At 40.2% G+C, this 17,040-nt stretch overlaps 2 protein-coding genes across 3 annotated transcripts; one reads left to right on the top strand and one right to left on the bottom strand.

The window, feature by feature from the left end:
* Positions 1-1,809: 1,809 nt before the first annotated feature.
* THAP5 (THAP domain containing 5) lies at positions 1,810-8,121 on the bottom strand. 2 transcript variants are annotated; one of them, XM_035544230.2, is made up of 3 exons: positions 7,898-8,121; positions 4,675-4,864; positions 1,810-3,314 (listed from the first exon to the last, which is right to left on the bottom strand). In XM_035544230.2, the coding sequence occupies exons 1-3, from the start codon at positions 7,978-7,980 to the stop codon at positions 2,346-2,348; spliced, it is 1,242 nt and encodes a 413-aa protein (XP_035400123.1). In that variant the 5' UTR covers positions 7,981-8,121; the 3' UTR covers positions 1,810-2,345. The 2 variants fall into 2 exon arrangements, with proteins under 2 accessions (XP_035400123.1, XP_035400124.1); XM_035544231.2 differs by lacking the exon at positions 7,898-8,121 and adding an exon at positions 6,785-6,919.
* Positions 8,122-8,148: 27 nt separating this feature from the next.
* On the top strand, positions 8,149-16,696 carry DNAJB9 (DnaJ heat shock protein family (Hsp40) member B9). The gene is made up of 3 exons (XM_035544009.1): positions 8,149-8,250; positions 11,403-11,630; positions 13,025-16,696. The coding sequence occupies exons 2-3, from the start codon at positions 11,414-11,416 to the stop codon at positions 13,453-13,455; spliced, it is 648 nt and encodes a 215-aa protein (XP_035399902.1). The 5' UTR covers positions 8,149-8,250; positions 11,403-11,413; the 3' UTR covers positions 13,456-16,696.
* The last annotated feature ends 344 nt before the right edge of the window (positions 16,697-17,040 follow it).

The following is a 17,040-nucleotide window of genomic DNA, read 5'->3' as shown; positions in this document are numbered from 1 at the left end:
ATGTTTAATGATTTAATGTACTATTACCATAGTGAGCTGCAGCTGCTCAAGAGCAGTTTCCATTGGATCTGAAAGAATAACATAGCATCTATTAAAGTCCTTACGTTTAGTGGAAAAGGTTACACATTTTTATGATCAGGAAATACTAAGAACAAGACACACGTAGCACCTAATCAGTGGAGTGTGGCAATTTCCAGCGCAGTTTTTCCTGTATTTATACGGATTAGCTTAAGTAAGCATGTGTCAGCATATTGTTGAAGCTAAGAACTTAGTCATATTTTTCTGTAAGCAAACATAGTCAGCTATAATTCTAAATGTTTTTAAATGAATACAAAACTTCTCTGCCCAAATAATTTATTGGAATCAATTTGCAACGATTTACAAAACACAGCACTGATTCTGGTCAAACTGCAGACTGTTTTGTGGTGGTTCAGCCTCTTCATCACTACAAGACTGGCCCTGAGAAAGGCTACATACAAAATCATCTCATTTTCCATCTCTGGCCTTTTTTAAAGTTAAGTTGGTGATGCTGGCTGCTACTGCAAAATTCATGAATCTGGATGAGAGGGACTATGATCTAGCAGAGAGCAATCAAACGTAAAATTCAGAATTAAGGAAAACTGGTAAATTTACACAGCTCTACTTGAACACTCAAGGTTAATAGGCTGGCATGTTATTTAACATCTATTGTTAGACACGAGAAAATTAAAAAATTAGAAAAATAAAGCTGTAATATCCTGCTTGATAAGAGTAGAGGTTACTTTGGGCAGCAGTTAAGGTAATAGGCTCGGCTGAGAAGAGCTAATTGTAAGCCTTAACAATGACCTATCTGGCATAAAAAGTTGTGTGTGACGTAGAAAGGCAGAGGACCATTTAAGCCCACCCAAGCCTCATTGGCTCAAATCATCCTGTAGGAGAAAAATTCATAAACTTGGTGACATGCTTACTGAGGTGAGTTTTTTCTGTTATATTCCCAAGATAGTCCATTAAAAAAAAAAAGGAAAATTAAGGATCTTTTTTTTTTTTTTCTCCCAAGTTTAAAGATATCTATGCCACAAAAAGCATTTTCAGTATTACTATCAGGAATTTTTCTGAAATTTTACTAGTTTATAACTTCTCTAGTTGCAGGTCAACTTTATAATCACTGTTGCTTGGATCCTCAATTTAATAATCAAAAAATTCCCCAGAAAATTTCAGAATGAATCCAACAGAGAGCACAGGTAATTCACTGCAAAGAAACACATTAGGTCCAGTCCTATACTGAACTGGTGGTGGGGTAAGATGCTCAAATATCGGAAAATACATGGAAGCCCCTCAAGAATTCCAGTCACTACACACTGAACTCTAGCTCTAACTTGTAGCATGCTGAGAGAATAAGCAGAAAGTGTTTAAGCAAATTCATGCCCTCAAAATGGATTATATTTCCAATGCACTCACGTCCTGCACACTAGAAACAGTTAATACAGGGGAGCAAATTTCTAATCTCTATATCCCACTTCTTGAAGAATTAGCTATAGAAAAATAGTGTGACAGATTCTGTCACTTTGCTCCATAAAGCATTACTTTCTTCAGTGTACTATTAAGTGTACATGAATTTATGCAGACATAGATTGCATCATGATCAAAGCTGAGCAGATAGCACTCACTGAATATTTACAATTTTCCTTTTTACTAACCACAAAAAATCACTATTTGTTTCTTTTCATTTGAGTGGAATATTCCATCAGCACAAAAAGAGGAGAGGGACTTGTTCATTGTAGCAATATTCTCAGAAAAAAAAAAAAGAAAAACTAAATGAACAGACACACCTTTTATTGCAGAAAAATTTAATAAGGTCAAATTGTACAAAAAGCTATCAGAATTAATGCTAGATGAACAGAAGACCAAAGAGTAATTGTGGCCTCACTGGACAATGCGTATTACATACTTCCTTACTGGTTTGAAAGAGAACCAGGAGACTTTTTTTTCCTTTTAGACAGCTGTTTTATAATTTTCCATTCTACCCAGTTACACTGTCCATTCTACTGCTCCCCCAAAAGCAAGATTTGCATGTTTCAGGGAAGCCTGCACCTGGAAAAGTTAAACTTATTTTTATTGATTCGCTTTACATACTTTAACAAGACTAACAGGTTTAGCTTTCCTTTTAAAGCTCACTTGCAAGTCATATTTTATGGGCAATAGTCTACCATCTAGCATCGATAGGAGTTGATGTAACATTCAGGGTATTTGCTATTCACACAATTTGCATTAGATATCTAAAATACCATGATTGAATCAAAACTTATTTTGTTCAAAAGGACAGTCAAGAGGCTGAAAAGATACTGTAGAACAATAACTGAAAGCCTTTACTGTATCATAGTCACTTCCAGTGTTGTGAAGCAGTTTTCTACCATCTTGAGCTTTTCCTCAGAAAGAAGGTTTTCTTGCTTCAGTTGTCCAATAAGAGCTTCCAAGGACCTGAGTCTCCCCAAAGTCTTTATCTCCTGCATTTCAAGTAGAGTTATCTTAGAGTGGAGCTTTGAAATTTTTTGCCAGAGGTGCTCTCTGTCTATGTCTTGTTTGCAGTATGAATGCTCAGTTTGTAACACTTCACTTCCACTATATGCATTCATATACACAGATTTATCTGTTTCTGCTTCTTCCGTGTCGAGAAATTCTTGCTTAATAGGTGGGAAAGAACTATCTATTATTTCAGACTCTTTTGGACTCTCAGCTGGTAGGATGATGGCAATGACAGATTCTTCACCTCCACTGAATTGTTCAATAGTTTGTGTAACTGTACTGACTAAAACTGTGTTTTCACTTGTAGGCTGTACTTCAACAGAACAGCCTAAAACATGAGAGTTTGGGTTTTCAAGTGCATAGTCAGTTATTGAACCTAAAGCGCTGTTCAATTTCAGAGACGAATTCAAGTAATCAGGGTCTGAAAATTGCAAGACTGTAGCTGTACAACTTACTGAATCCTCTACAGAAGTATGAACATTGACAGTTTCCATGTTCTGGACTGCTGTTGCCAATAAAACAGGCTCAGGTTGATGTATATGCTGCTGAGATGAATTATCAAGAATAACACTGTCTGCCTGAAAGTCTTCTCTGTTTTGAAGTTGTAGTTTTTGCATTTGTAAAGGTTTACTCAATGCAGTTGAGCAAACTACTTCTGCTTTTTCATCTAGATTTTCTGCCATTGCAGGACTTCTCTTTGGTCTACAAAGTTCAAGTGATACAGGTGCTTTCTTGGACTCTACATTTTTAGTTGTTTCTTCCAGATCTTCTCTCTTTATCTCTTGTGGGCTGTCCTGAGAAGAGTCTTTTTCCTGGAGAACAAAAAAAAACAAAAAGACCCACCAAACTTCAGTCTTAAGTGACTGAAAAATGTATGCAAAGATAAAATTAAAGAAAACCAAATGAATTCTATCATTTCAAATGTGATACTTAACATCTCAGCAATCCTAGGGATTTTGAAAGAATGAATTAATTCACTTCTGAATTAATTTCAGCAACCGGAGATTCCCACGGGCAGCAGCTCTTCAAGAACTGCTCCCACAAGGCTCCGTACCACGGGGTCCATCCCCCAGGAGCAAACTGCTCCAGCACGGGTCCCCCACGGGCGGCAGCTCCCCCCAGACGCCCTGCTCCTGCGGGGGCTCCTCTCCACGGGCTGCAGCTCTGGCCCGGGGCCTGCTCCTGCGGGGGCTCTCCACGGGCCGCAGCCTCCTCCAGGCCACATCCACCTGCTCCACCGGGGGCTCCTCCACGGGGGACTGCAGCGTGGAGATCTGCTCCATGTGGGACCCATGGGCTGCAGGGGGACAGCCTGCTCCACCAGGGGCCTCTCCACAGGCCGCAGGGGAACTTGTGCTGCGTGCCTGGAGCACCTCCTGCCCTCCTGCCCTCCTGCTGCACTGACCTGGGGGTCTGCAGGGCTGCTTCTCTCACATTTTCTCACTCTTCTCTCCCAGATGCTGTTGCACAGCATTTTATTTTTAATTTACTTTTTCCCCCTTTCTTAAATCTTCTCTCCCAGAGGCCCAACCAGCGTCGCTCACTGGCTCAGCTCCGGCCAGTGGCGCGTCCTTTTTGGAGCCATCTGGAGCTGGCTCTGATCTGACATGGGGCAGCTGCTGGGCTCTGCTCACAGAGGCCACCCCTGCAGCACCACCCTGCTACCAAGCCCTTGCCACATAAACCCAATACAACAATTCCATAACTCTGTGAAAGACAAGATGGAATAGCCTTTGTGGCAAAACTTTAACAGCCTACACTCCTGAGCTCTTAGGTGTTTGAGACTAGGGCCAGGAAAGAGAAATGCTGAGTTTGAAACAAAAACATTCTAAAGTCAGTATTTATGTACAGTTAGTTAAGAGACGACCTTAAAAAAAACCCAAAAACTAATAATAGTAATCACACAGTAAACGAATTTTTCTATGGGGAATTTTCTAAAGAACATGCTTTTGGAATTTCCAATTAAAAATAATACTGAACCTCCACTCAAAGTATGGGTAGTTGTTTTTCCTTTATACTATGGAATCACATACTAGTTTTGCGTCAGTTCTGTTGGCAAAACATTTTGATGGACGGGTATTTTTAAAATAAGCTATATCATAGACAGCACATTTTTATTACATAAATAGTTGGTTAGCCTTCTATTATAATAAAAAGATAGGAACACGTTACCTCATCATCTGGGGAAGAGAAAATTGTTGGTACAGCTGTATGTTTCAAGTATCGTATACCCCATCGCACATCAAGGGAATCGGGGGTAAAATGATCACTGCATAGAAGCTGGTGTTTACTTGGAGTCCATGCATCTCGCTTCATATTCCGCAACCATTTCTCAAGTCTCTCTTTATCATGAAGTGGAAATCTTTTTTAAAACAGTTGGGAAAAAAATAAAAAGAAACAGAAAAGCAAAGAATTGTTATTTTTTTTCCTTTCTTTCTGTTTTCTTTTTAAACAAAGAACATTCTGTTGTTCCTTACCAGGCTGTCCTTCCTTACTTGATTCTCTTGAAAGGAATAAAAAGAAAGCAATGATTTTAATTTCTTTCTTTTTTTTTTTCTTTTTTTTTTTTCCTAAATATGAAAAACTAATCAGGATGTCAATTACATGTTAATCTAACAATCATCGAAATGGTTCCTATTTGGCTATTTGCTCCAGAGTTCAGCAGCAGAATTTCTATTGATTTCTGCTGGTGAAGGGCTTCAAAACCCTAGGCCAAGGCATTTAAAAAGTCTTGATTCTGCAATACTTGCTCAAAAAGTAGTTCTCCTGAAGCCAGAGGAAATACTTCATTAAAAAAATGTTAGATCCGGCCCTCGTTTTAGAAATAGTATTTTTTTTTGCCTTACTAGACAAAATTAGTACCCAACCCTTTTGTTATTATTTTTCTTTGACTAAGTGTCTCTTAGCATACACCATATTCAGGAGTGTCTGATAACTTATAAATGTGAATAGTATTTCCAGTGCAGGATCTAAATTTTGTTCAAAAAGTAAAAATGTTTTGTGTTGGTGTGCATTTACTTTTTGTTTCAGAAATTAAGCTGTCTTACAGTGTTGAGTATCCCAACGATGTCACGTAACCCAGAACTAACTTTTCAACCCTCTAACTTACTTGCAAAATACATGAAATTGATTTTGAAAGTATATACAAAGTCATATTACATGGGAAAGAGAGCTAAGTTAAAAGAAAGTGAGCAAACGTATGTAATCTACCCAATGAATCACGATACACAAAAATTAAAGGGAAATTAAAGGCTCATTATGATGCATGTCCAGTCATGCAGTTAAGGTAATGGCAACACAAACATGGAGACCACCCTGAACTCTCAGCTCTTACTAGACAGACATCAAAGTACTTGAAATGTGCTTACAGATTTCTCTGGGAGTGCTAAGTTTCTTTCTACTCTGGCCTATAATCACATATGATACATAGAATGTAACTTGATTTCTGAACACTGAGAAATGACTCCTGTTAAGAAAGCAATACTCTAATATTCCTTAGAATCATGAACAACAATAACTTTAAAAAAACCCTACACTTTTGAGTAAGAGACAGATTCATTTGGTCATCAAACCTGACCTGATCATAAGCATAGGATGTAAAGAGTATTTATTAGATGTTGGCAGTAAGAGGGACAACAACCATTCAGATGTGACAAGTGCCTACAGCCTTGCTACAAACCAGTTTTGTCTCTCTCCCTAAATAGCTGATTTTTTCCTTTTAATTAACAACCAATTCTTTCTATGATGTTTATTACTGTACGTTAATAGACCAGAATAACATTAACTGAATTTCAATGCACAAAAGAAATGGCTCAGCAGTGAGGTATTCCCACAAAACAGAAGCTGTGGAGACAGCCCGGTGTGCCGAGGGGCTGTGTGTCACCCAAATTCTATGAAAGGCTTGTTACTTCTTGGCAAACCCTAGATCCCACCCCTGAAACTACAAGTTTCTTCTCAACTGCCACACACGGCAATGACTCTCCTCTACAGGCCCACAATGTCCTAAAACTGCAAGTAGCTGCACTTTTTCAACCTTTATCCCACCTTTTGAATTTGCTGCCATTTAAGTTTTCAAGTTACCAAGGAAACGGTGCAAACTGTTGATCCACCTAGCTCTTTGCAGGAATGCAAAGAATAATGCTAGTAAAAAGAAGATAACCTCTCAAGGACAGGTCAGGGGTTCAGCCTTTTCAATTGCTGCCTGCTTAGACTATGTACACCCAATAGCAGCATTACACATGTTATACAGCACGTTACAGAGCTCAGCCAGGGATGTTACTACCTAGGTCCAAAGAAGGTTCTCAGTAAGAGGACAAGGTTCTCAGCAAGAGGACAAGGTTCTTTCAGTAGAAGATCACACCACCAAACACACCCTCTCCAAGAAGGCCTTGAGAGCGTTTGCTTCCACTGCCATTACCCTTGCAAGACAGCACTCACTGCCTTTCCCACCACCAGCCAGCTTCAGACTGGGAAGCAAAAAAAAAAATCTGCAGTAAGAGACCAAGTCTGGTTGCGAAATGTATTATTTGGGCTACAGAGTAACCTGCTCCTGCTCTCAAATACCCCCCAAATCATATTCAGCATCTGTTTTCTGGTATAAACAAGTCTCAGCACCTCTTCTGCCAGACTGTGATAGTTTTAACACAAAACAGTTCAATGGCCAGATAAAATGGCAGGGATTTTGAAATCATAGAATCATAAGGGTTGGAAAAGACCTCCAAGATCATCTGGTCCAACCATCGCCCTACTACCAAAGTCACCCACTAAACCATGTCCCTAAGCACCGGGTCATATTTACATTGATGCCGTACACTTGAATATAAATATGTACCAGCACTCCAACTTGCTTTGATCATTCGTGTGGCACTCAGATTATCCATATCACTCTAGAAAATGTATTTCCACTCGTTTTCATGATTGTTTTATGATGATAACGTACTTCAGCTGAATCATGCATGGTATATGTTGTAGGTGAAGTAGTTTAATTTGATCTAAACTAAAGCCCTTTTGAAGGTGTTTCCCTGTGAGCTTTCCGGATGTTGGAACAACAACGACTGTTGAACAACGCTGACTGTGCAGTGAAACAAACTCACGACTCAGCTCAGGTCTCACCAAAACGAAGTCTCGGGCTGCCTGCGGAGCCGACCCCTCGATTTTCTCCTCAATGTTAGACGATTATCTCCACACACCCGCACTTACTGCGCCTTAACTCGACAGCAACCCGCCGATATTGGCACCGTGCTCCTCACAGGGCCGAGCAGCTCGGCTCTGAGCCCCCACAGCAGCGCTGCCCTTCCCTTCCCTTCCCTTCCCTTCCCTCCTCTCCCCACACCCTTCCAGCCCCAGCCCCAGCCCCAGCCCCAGTCCCCCAAGCCCCCCAAGGCCGCCCACTCACGGGTAGAAGCTGAGCTTGCGGCGGTCCCTGGCGCTCTGCCCGCCGCGGTTCTTGCAGCAGGCGGCGGCGCAGTACCGCGGCATGGCGGCGCGGCCCGGACCGCCGCCGGAACCACGGGCAGCGGGGGCTGGGGGGGACGGGAGGGGGGGGGCAGTCACGGGGACAGCGGGGAGGGGAGGGCAAGGGAAGGGAGGGGGAGCGCCGCCGCGGCGTCACGTGGGGGCGGAGGGGCCAATGGCGCAGCGCTTCGTGTAGCAGCGGCGGGAGGGCGGGGTGCGGAGGGGAGGGGAAGGGGCTGCGCGCGCGCTGGCGGCTGTTGGGCGGGAGCGGCGCGCGGGGACGGCGGCGCTGAGGTGAGTTGGGGGCAGAGGGGAGCGGGACCCCCTGAGGGGGAGCGGGGAGCATGGCGGGGCGGCTCGGCTCGGCTCGGCTCGGCTTCTGTCCCGGGCACTCGCCCGCCGCCAGGCCCGCAGCAGCAGCGGCCGGGGCAAGAGGGAGGCCCGCAGCGTGAAGGGGCGAGGGTCGGGCACCTGCCGGTGGCAGCGTCGGTGGTGGTGCCCGGCTGGGTGGTGGTTGGGGTGGGGGCTGCTCGGCCGGCAGCCTGAGGGTAATTACTTATTGATATAAGTCTCTGACCGATGTTGGATGTGCCTAGCTAAAATGAGGTTCTTCAGTGCCCTTCGTAAGAGTTACAGGGGCTGTTCTGTTGCTGAAGCTTGATATCAGGAAGCATACAGAGCTTACCAATCCCCAAACAAGTTTAAATTCTAGGTAATCGCAGTGCAAAGCCTGCAAAGTGAAACTTACTTAATGGGGAGGTGAGGGAGGAGAGGCATATGCAGAGTAAGCATGTAAGAGAGGTTTTGTAGCGAAAGTGATAGCAAAGATACTTGGGGTGGGGGAGGAGGTCAGGCCTGGCCTTTATTGTTAGCTAAGATGCCATTAGTAAGATGCTGACACCATATCAAACACGTCTTCTGGGGAAAAAAATCAATAATTCAAAATATATCGTGTAAACGTGAGACTTGTTATCAGGTTAAAATGCTGTTTAGCTTTGGGTTTCCTTTATATTTGCTTTTCATTTGAGTTTTATAATTATGTTCAAGTTTCACGGAGTTCTTCAAGGACAGCGTTAAGTCACCCAGTGTTCTGAAGTCTTGTTTCTGTAAAGCTTAACAGGTTTGATAGAGGTTTGGGGGAGTTTTTTAAATGCAAAGAAATGCATCCTTTTTTTTATTATTTTTTTTTAAATTCAGTTAATTTTCAGTACAAATTTAAAAAGCCTAGAAATCCAAGTAAAACTAGGGGCAGTAGAGCATGGAACTGCATTACCAAAATCTCAGTGTAAAACTATAGGGAAAGGAAAACCTATGTATAATTCATTATCAAAAGTCGTAGAAGTTGAGGGGTGTAAGCAGAGCAGAAGACTTGAGTGGCTGATGTTCTCAGGCTCTGATAAATGTGGAAGTTATAATAGAGGGTTTGGCCCTTAATGAAGGAGTTAAACAACTCTTTTTAGCAGCTTTTGGTGTTCACTCGTAGAAGCATGGAGTTAAGCCTTCAGAAAGTGGAACAGATTGGTTTTTATTTCATTTCCTCACACCTACATCATGCTTATGTAATCTTTGGCATGACAGGAAGGCATGAGTCTGTATCTGCAAAGCAGAAACAGAAAGAAAGCACACAAAGTTTGGAGGGATATACGTGTGTCTTGGCATCCAGGTGGCAAAGTTTTAAGTTAGTGAACTGGTGGGAGAAAATATGTGGAAAAGGCTTGGAAAGCTTCTTGTACTAAAAATATGTCCGGTGTCATGCAAGGGGAATATGGAAAAGAACAGTCCATTTGGTATCTAGATACAGTGCTCAAAATACAGTTTGTTTTAACTGCTACTCCTTACCACTTGATATCACGCGGGCTGCTTGCCAAATAAATGCTTAAGAGGGTATGGGAGTGTTAATCGTACATGAGCTTTTTGCTCTGACCTCACAACATTCGTTTTAGCCCCCTGCCTTACCTATTGGAAATGGTGTTTTTCCAAGTTTTGATGCTTAGGTGTTAATTTTCTTTAGAGGGTGTGGACTTCCTATTAAAGGCAGAGTTGTCTCATGTGCCTTATACACAGAGTTCAAAACCTTTGAATGACAAATGTTTAGGCCACGTACAGTCTAAAAGTACAGTCAGAGTACCATTAAAGCTAGAATAATGTTAGCTTATTCAGCTTTCAGGAAAACGGTGCTACTCTTAGCTATAGAATTCCTCTCCTTGAGTTGTGATTGTGATACTGTCACATCAGTGCAATATGATGGGGGCTGGGGGGAGCATGTTATTTCTGGCATGTTCAAGGCATTGCCATACATCATACTGGTTAGGGGACAACCGGCACTCTGTCTTTGAATGTTCACGTTTCTGTACTGTGTGTTTTATGTACCTCTTTATATACGTAAGTCCTCCACGTATCATTTAAGCTTGTCTTCTGGTAGGAAGAGCCCACACTCGTCGTTTATTTAAAAAAAAAAAAAATCATGAAAGATGATACGGCTCTGTGGAGCTGACTTTTTCTGTTTCTTATCTATGCCACTGCTTTTTCCCTGAGTTTTAGTTTCAATCTGTTCTTAAATATAAGTTTTTGACAAGTAAATTTGTTAAAAAATAGTTAAACTTTTAGTTATAGTTGAAGCTGTTTGTATAGAAGGTTTTTTTTGAGCTCCGTTCAGACATTGAGAATCGCGTGTGTAAATCTTTATATGCAGTGGCATTTATTAGATAAACTCTCTGATATCAGAGGTATGGTAGGTGTTTACTTTCATTTTAGATTGTATTCTAAACATAAATTAAGCCTAGCCCGTTATAAAATAGTGTTCTGTTTGACCGACCTCTGTACTCTAGATGAATGTTTCCTTGTATCATGCTCACCTTAGGTCAGTTAGATGACCTTCTGAAGCCGACTGTGAGCATCTAACAGCGTTGATTTCCTGCAGCCCAAAGTTGATTTTCAGGCCTGTTGTGTTTTCAGGTTCTTATTATCGCACAAGCTAATCAATGAGTTACTCTACCAGCATATTCAGTAGGTTTTGAAACCTGCGCTCTAATTTAGAGCTGCTGTGTTTATGATCCTAGAACTTAGGGCTTAGTTAAAAGCTAGTCCAGGTATGCCAGCATGAACTGTTTGGTGCAGTGAAAGGTATTGTATGTTTTAATTCAACAGCTGGAAACAGGACTGGGGGGAAATGTATGGGTAAGGATAGCTGTAGACCAGAGGTGAACACCAAAGAGCACTTGTGATGGATGTGAAATGTGAATTTGCAGCATTTCCATTCGTGTTTTCTGTGATTATGAACCTAGGGAGGTGGGGTTTGTTAACTAACAGCACAGGTGAAAGAACTTGCTGATGTGTCAGTCACAGAGTGACTCCTAAAAAATACACGTCTTCCTCTTGGTTGTGCCTTTTTAAGCTGCTGTGGAACCTGAAATAACCTGTTCAAGTATATTTCTCTTTCTTTCTAGGAACCAGAGAAATGGCAACTACACAATCTGTCTTCACGTTTGCCCTCTGCATTTTAATGATAACTGAGTTAATACTGGCTACGGAGAGCTATTACGATATCTTAGGAGTTCCAAAAAATGCATCTGACCGCCAAATCAAGAAGGCGTTTCACAAACTGGCTATGAAATACCACCCAGACAAAAATAAGAGTCCTGGTGCTGAAGCAAAATTTAGAGAAATTGCTGAAGGTAATATACGCTAACCTCAGCCTTAATAACTGGATACGTGGCTTATATCTGTGAACAAATGCAGTAACTTAAGTGTACTGTTTTTACTGAATAAGAGATTTATTTTTTTTGTTCTACTTCTGTGGTGTCAAATGCCCTGTATCAGTTTCTGACTGGTTTCCATTTTCTTGTGCATAGGCAGGCCTTTTGCACAGTTTATGCATTCCTGCCTATTAGACTTCTAGGCTCATGCCTCTTCTCACAAAAAATTCTTGGCAGGAGGACAACTTTGGCACTAGAAGAGTATTTCAAATACTGTTCTTATATTCTGGTCTGTCTAGTAAGATCCAGCTCAGGGTTACTAGGGCTTCAGGGGGACCTAATGGAAACCTTACAGTACTTATGGGGAGTTTTTGTGTGTTTTTAATAAAAACAACCTGCAGCAGGGCTCTTCAGTGGTTCTTGGTAGGAATACAAGCGACAGCAGTTATAAGAGATGCAATGTGGCTGTAAGGAAAAACTTTGAAACTTTCTTCACCATGAGGACAGGCAAGTGTTTGAACAGGTTGACTGGAGAGGCTGTGCACTTTCCATCCTTGGGGAGTTTTTGGGTATGAGAGGATAAAGCCCTGAGTAGCTGGTCTGATCTCATAGCTGACCTTGCTTTGAGCAAAACATTAGACTAGAAACCTGAGGGCACTTCCAGCCTGAACTATCCTGTGATCCTAGGAATACACCATTCATAAGTGTATTGGGATTAAAATATATTGACAGAAATGAATGATCAAGAACATGGAAAGGCTTGCTGAAGAATAAAGTGTTCCCATTTCTGCTCCCCATAGACTATTATAACATAGGTGTCCATTTTGTCTGACAAAGCTAACAAGACTTCTGGGTTTTATCTTCATGTCTACAGAACTGTTCTTTTGAAAGAAAGGTGGTGATTAATGTAGTGTATCTCTTTAGATACTGCAGCTGTTAGCACCTACTAAAGGAGGAAGCAGGAGTTCTAAAGAAATGTTGAGCTATTTAGAATAGTTGGGAAGCCAATGACAGGTAAGAAAATGGAAGAGTTTAAAATACCCGTTCTAGTAACAGTATGTATGTTATCTGTCAATTGCTGCCTTGGAGCACCAGTAGATGTAGTTTTGGACCAAGATCAGATGGAAACCTAATTCCATTTCAGTTATCCCCAATCACAAAATCTAGGTTTATTGTTAAACTTCTGCAAAGTTGAAAATTTGGTCATACGGTAATTAATTTCCTTTATTTTATCTCCATGCTGTTTAGCTTGCCACTTAGCTGTAACTGCAGCGTGGCTAGAGCTTACTGTACTGTTGTTCTGTGTATGTGTTTGTCTTTTTATAATGGGCACGCAACTGAAGTTTTTCTTTTTTCTTCTTAAACTGAAATAGCGTATGAAACATTATCAGATGAGAATAAACGAAGAGAATACGATCAATTTGGCCGTCATGGAGGACAAGGAAATAATGGAAGCCCGTTCCATCAGTCATTTAACTTCAACTTTGATGATCTGTTCAAAGACTTTGACCTCTTCAGTCAAAACTCACGGTCGAAAAAGCACTTTGAAAATCACTTCCGAAGTCATCGGGAAGCTCACAATCGGCAAAGACGTTCTTTCCAAGAGTTCTCCTTTGGAGGTGGACTGTTTGATGATGTGTTTGAAAATATGGAAAAAATGTTTTCTTTTAGTGACTTTGAAAATGCACACCGACATGCAGTGCGAACTGATAGCAGGTTTCATGGATCCAGCAAGCACTGTAGAACTGTCACTCAGAGACGAGGAAACATGGTCACTACATACACGGACTGTTCTGGACAATAATGTTTCCGTTCCTCTTCTTTCAACATCTTCATAATTTTCCTTGGTTTTGTGCTAATATGGAAAAAAAATCTTTGTGTTCTAAACAACACTTAACTGCTATAAAGAAATTATAGATGAAACTAATACTCAGAATAGAAGTAACATGCAATTGGGAGCTAAATGCCTCAGTAACTACTTAAAATGGGAGAGAAATAATCCCATGTGACAGAAGAAGTTGTGTATTTCAGTTTAGTAAACACTTTCCGTAAATTTGAACTTTAACACGATATATTTTTTTTAATTTTAGATAGGTAATATAATTCTCCTATGCCAATTTAAGAATGTTTGAGTTACTGGTGCATGGATTTCAGCAGAGGAGATACTTTATTCTGAAGTGCTGCTTTTTTTATCATGAGTTTCTGAGTTTTCACTAGCAGTTTTTACTTGATGTGGACTTACTGCACAAATTAGACAACTTGCACAAAATGGCAGCAGAAATATAACTTGCCTGGGTCTTTATTTGTTACTGTCCAGCACTGCAAATCTATTAAAAATAAAACACTTGTTATTTTCCAACTTAAAAATGTGTTTCACCTAGGAGAGTGATGCAGGAATGACTTCTATTTCCAAGTAACTTTTCATTGGTCTGAAAGTATTTTTAGGATGTGAATAACCCTTGACTTTCTTAAGGGCTGTTCATGTATACAGTTCTGTCTGCACGAGGTTAGTGTGTCTCTCCCCTCCAAAACAAAAATATCCCTTAAAAAGGTTTGGAAGAGCATATTGAGTACACTCTTGCTTTATGCTTATTATATTGTCATGTGTGCAATGTAGTTTCCATAGCTCAGTTTTTTGAACTTTAATACTCCTCTGTGCTTTGGCAAACTTAAACAAGATAAGCTTACCTACAGATTCCTAGTGTATCTGGAAGGGCCTAAATAATAATAATAAAAAAAGGTAGATTGTTTAGATTTACTGCTTGTCAGCAGGGAGCTTTTGGCTTTGTGATTTGAAAGGTAAACTCTTGGCATAAAGAAAGAGTAAAACTGAAAATTACAATCCACGTTTTCACCTAATGCCTTGTGGTGCTGGAATCTGATAATAAAAGCAGTACTAATGGGTAACAGTTTCAGTGCCGTGGAAATCCATAACCAGTATAAACTATTCAAAACATAACAAACCTCTTAATATAACTGATGTCAACCCAAAAGTTCTGTTTTATTTCTTAACCGGTAGTATAAGTCCAGTATATTAAATCGATTCACCTTAGTAAGATTGCTATCTTTTTAAACGTGTGAGTGAAGAATTTACCTTTCAAATTGATTGCATGAGCAAAATGAGCATTTTGAACAGCAATATTGCAAATAGGTTTTGAATTCTTAAAATCTTTAAAGAGATCTAACCATATGTTTCTTGAACTGATACTGAAAGCTGACTGTTTGCTAAGTAGCTTTAGCCTTTCCTGTAAGGGTGCATGTTATTGCTTATTCAGTTCTCATTCACTAATTACTTGGATTATTGCATTGTATTAAGTGCTTTTCCGTTTCCATTTTTTTCTTTATTTATTAATGGACTAATACCTCATATATGGTCTTTATAAAAAGCCAGTAATTTGTGCAACATTATCGGAATGTGCAATATTCTTATAGTAGGAAAAGTGCTGGGGTGAGCGTGTATGTCTGTTACTTCCACCCTCTTTCTGTGTAAGTAGATATTAGTTTCTTCTGTATAAGTAATATGAGTGAACTGAAAGTTGTAATTCATGTAGATTTCTGCAGCTGTTCTAACTGACTCCATCAGTCCCAAGCATGAATCAAATTGTCTGATTCATACCGTGTGGGCATCCAAGTGAACAAATTACTAACTTACAGTTATGAATTATTTTCTCACAAATACCAGTTTATTTTTTTTTTGAGAGAGAACATTTCTGTATGCATTTGGGGAGAATTGTTCACACTGATAAAAGCTACATCCTTTCAGTAATGCTGTTGTATTTAAATACTAAGTAATGTTCTCTAGGGATGAGAATTTGCTGGAATTTGCAGGTGGGAAACAACTCTAGAAGCAGGCTGTAAAGGTAAAATATTAATGTATTTCTTAGCCTAGTGAACAGTTTCTTAATTGCTTAAAAATAATTTGGAAACAGCAGAATGAGCAGTTTTTAAGTGTTGTAGAAGGAATACTTAGAGTTCCTACTAGAAGCAAACTACTGACTTCTCCAAAGGTAGTTTTCTCTGGTTATGAACTTGGGTCTGTTCCCTAAAATGAACTCTGTAAATTGTAGGAAGCACAGCTACTGCCAAAATGTAAATATCTTAAGTGGCTACATGAGTTCCTCTTTCAGGCAAAGGTGTTTTTTTTTTTTAAGTGAAAATTAATGAGTCCTCGGTTGCTTCTGTGTTAGCTCCCCCTCTTCAAGGATGCTCCAGGCTTTATTAATAAAAAGTGTACTTGTTTTCCTTGTCTCTTGAAAGCCAAAGTATAGAGCTGTCTATGTAATAAAATGATTGGATCACTAGTTTTCTTGCTGATAGTACCTTAAAAAGACTTTTGCCTAGTCTATTTTTATCTGCTTCCATATTAGTTCTCTTAAATTACATGTCATAGGAAAACCTACAAATACATCCCATAATTCCTGTGGCTTCTCAGAGTGACCTTTTTGCTTGCTTTGGTTGTCGATCAAAGGTAAAATCCAAAGGAGAGCTTGTCAGGATAGAGGAGTAGTGTATTGCTATCCCAATGGCTTTCTATGATGGGTATATTTTAAGAGGACTCAGCTGAAGAAATTCAGGCAGGCTTTCCTCAGTCAGCAGTCCGCAGTTCACGGCTGTCAGAGCACAAGCTTGCAAAACATGCAGTGCCTCTCACTTATTCGGAGCCCTTGCACATTCTTTTCCTATTTATAGGGTCTGCTTCACGGCAGGCTTGCTAACGGAAGTCCTGATATAACCTTATGACACCCCTGACTTCAGGAGTTTCTCAAGTGCTTGAGTCTTGTCATCTTTGATCTCCATATCTCGTGAAAAGACCCAGCGAAGGTTATTTTTTTGTTATGTAAGGGTGAAAAATACAACTCTTAGTTTTTAAGAAGGCATTTATGCATATGTAACTCCAAATGGTTGAGTTTCTAATACTTTATAAAAGACTAGTGTTCTACTCACATCTGTTTTTTCCCGTTATGCTTTCGAAACACAATATCTAATGGAGATGAAAGTACTGTAAACGTGATTAGGGTGCCATTACATTAAATGTGTGAAAATTGTTTGTGTGTGGAAAATCTTTTTTCTCTTCTCACAGTAGTTTGTAGATTGAAGCCAGATTAAAGGGCATTGTATAGAACTTGTGTATTATAGAGCATCTCGAGTGCTACATTTTCTGTGAAGACATCAATGGGATTGACAGGGAAAAGGAAATGGAATTGAAAGAAATAGATGTGATTTTCCCTGGTCTGTTTTTCCTAGAGTTGTTGGGAATCAGTTGTAATTTAGGGATTACGCCAGTAAACTAAGCAGACAAAAAAAGCCTGTGTAAAAGGGTCGTCTTTCTTCCTAGAGGTAGTAGGTGTATCAGCAGAAAGCTTCTGCCTTGAACTGTGGTCTTTCCCTG

Source organism: Cygnus atratus, chromosome 1 (genome assembly GCF_013377495.2).
Source record: "Cygnus atratus isolate AKBS03 ecotype Queensland, Australia chromosome 1, CAtr_DNAZoo_HiC_assembly, whole genome shotgun sequence".
In the NCBI taxonomy this organism is placed as follows: domain Eukaryota; kingdom Metazoa; phylum Chordata; class Aves; order Anseriformes; family Anatidae; genus Cygnus; species Cygnus atratus.
This window is presented reverse-complemented; position numbering and strand designations above follow the sequence as displayed.

What these genes read in the sequence shown, in the direction of transcription:
- THAP5 (XM_035544230.2), bottom strand. Translation starts at nt 7,980, where the DNA reads ATGCCGCGGTACTGCGCCGCCGCCTGCTGCAAGAACCGCGGCGGGCAG. An exon ending in CGCAAGCTCAGCTTCTACCC is followed by an intron (nt 4,865 to 7,897) that starts GTGAGTGGGCGG and finishes GTTTTAAAAAAG; the next exon opens with ATTTCCACTTCATGATAAAG. An exon ending in TCTCTTCCCCAGATGATGAG is followed by an intron (nt 3,315 to 4,674) that starts GTAACGTGTTCC and finishes TTTGTTCTCCAG; the next exon opens with GAAAAAGACTCTTCTCAGGA.
- DNAJB9 (XM_035544009.1), top strand. Translation starts at nt 11,414, where the DNA reads ATGGCAACTACACAATCTGTCTTCACGTTTGCCCTCTGCATTTTAATG. An exon ending in ATTTAGAGAAATTGCTGAAG is followed by an intron (nt 11,631 to 13,024) that starts GTAATATACGCT and finishes AAACTGAAATAG; the next exon opens with CGTATGAAACATTATCAGAT.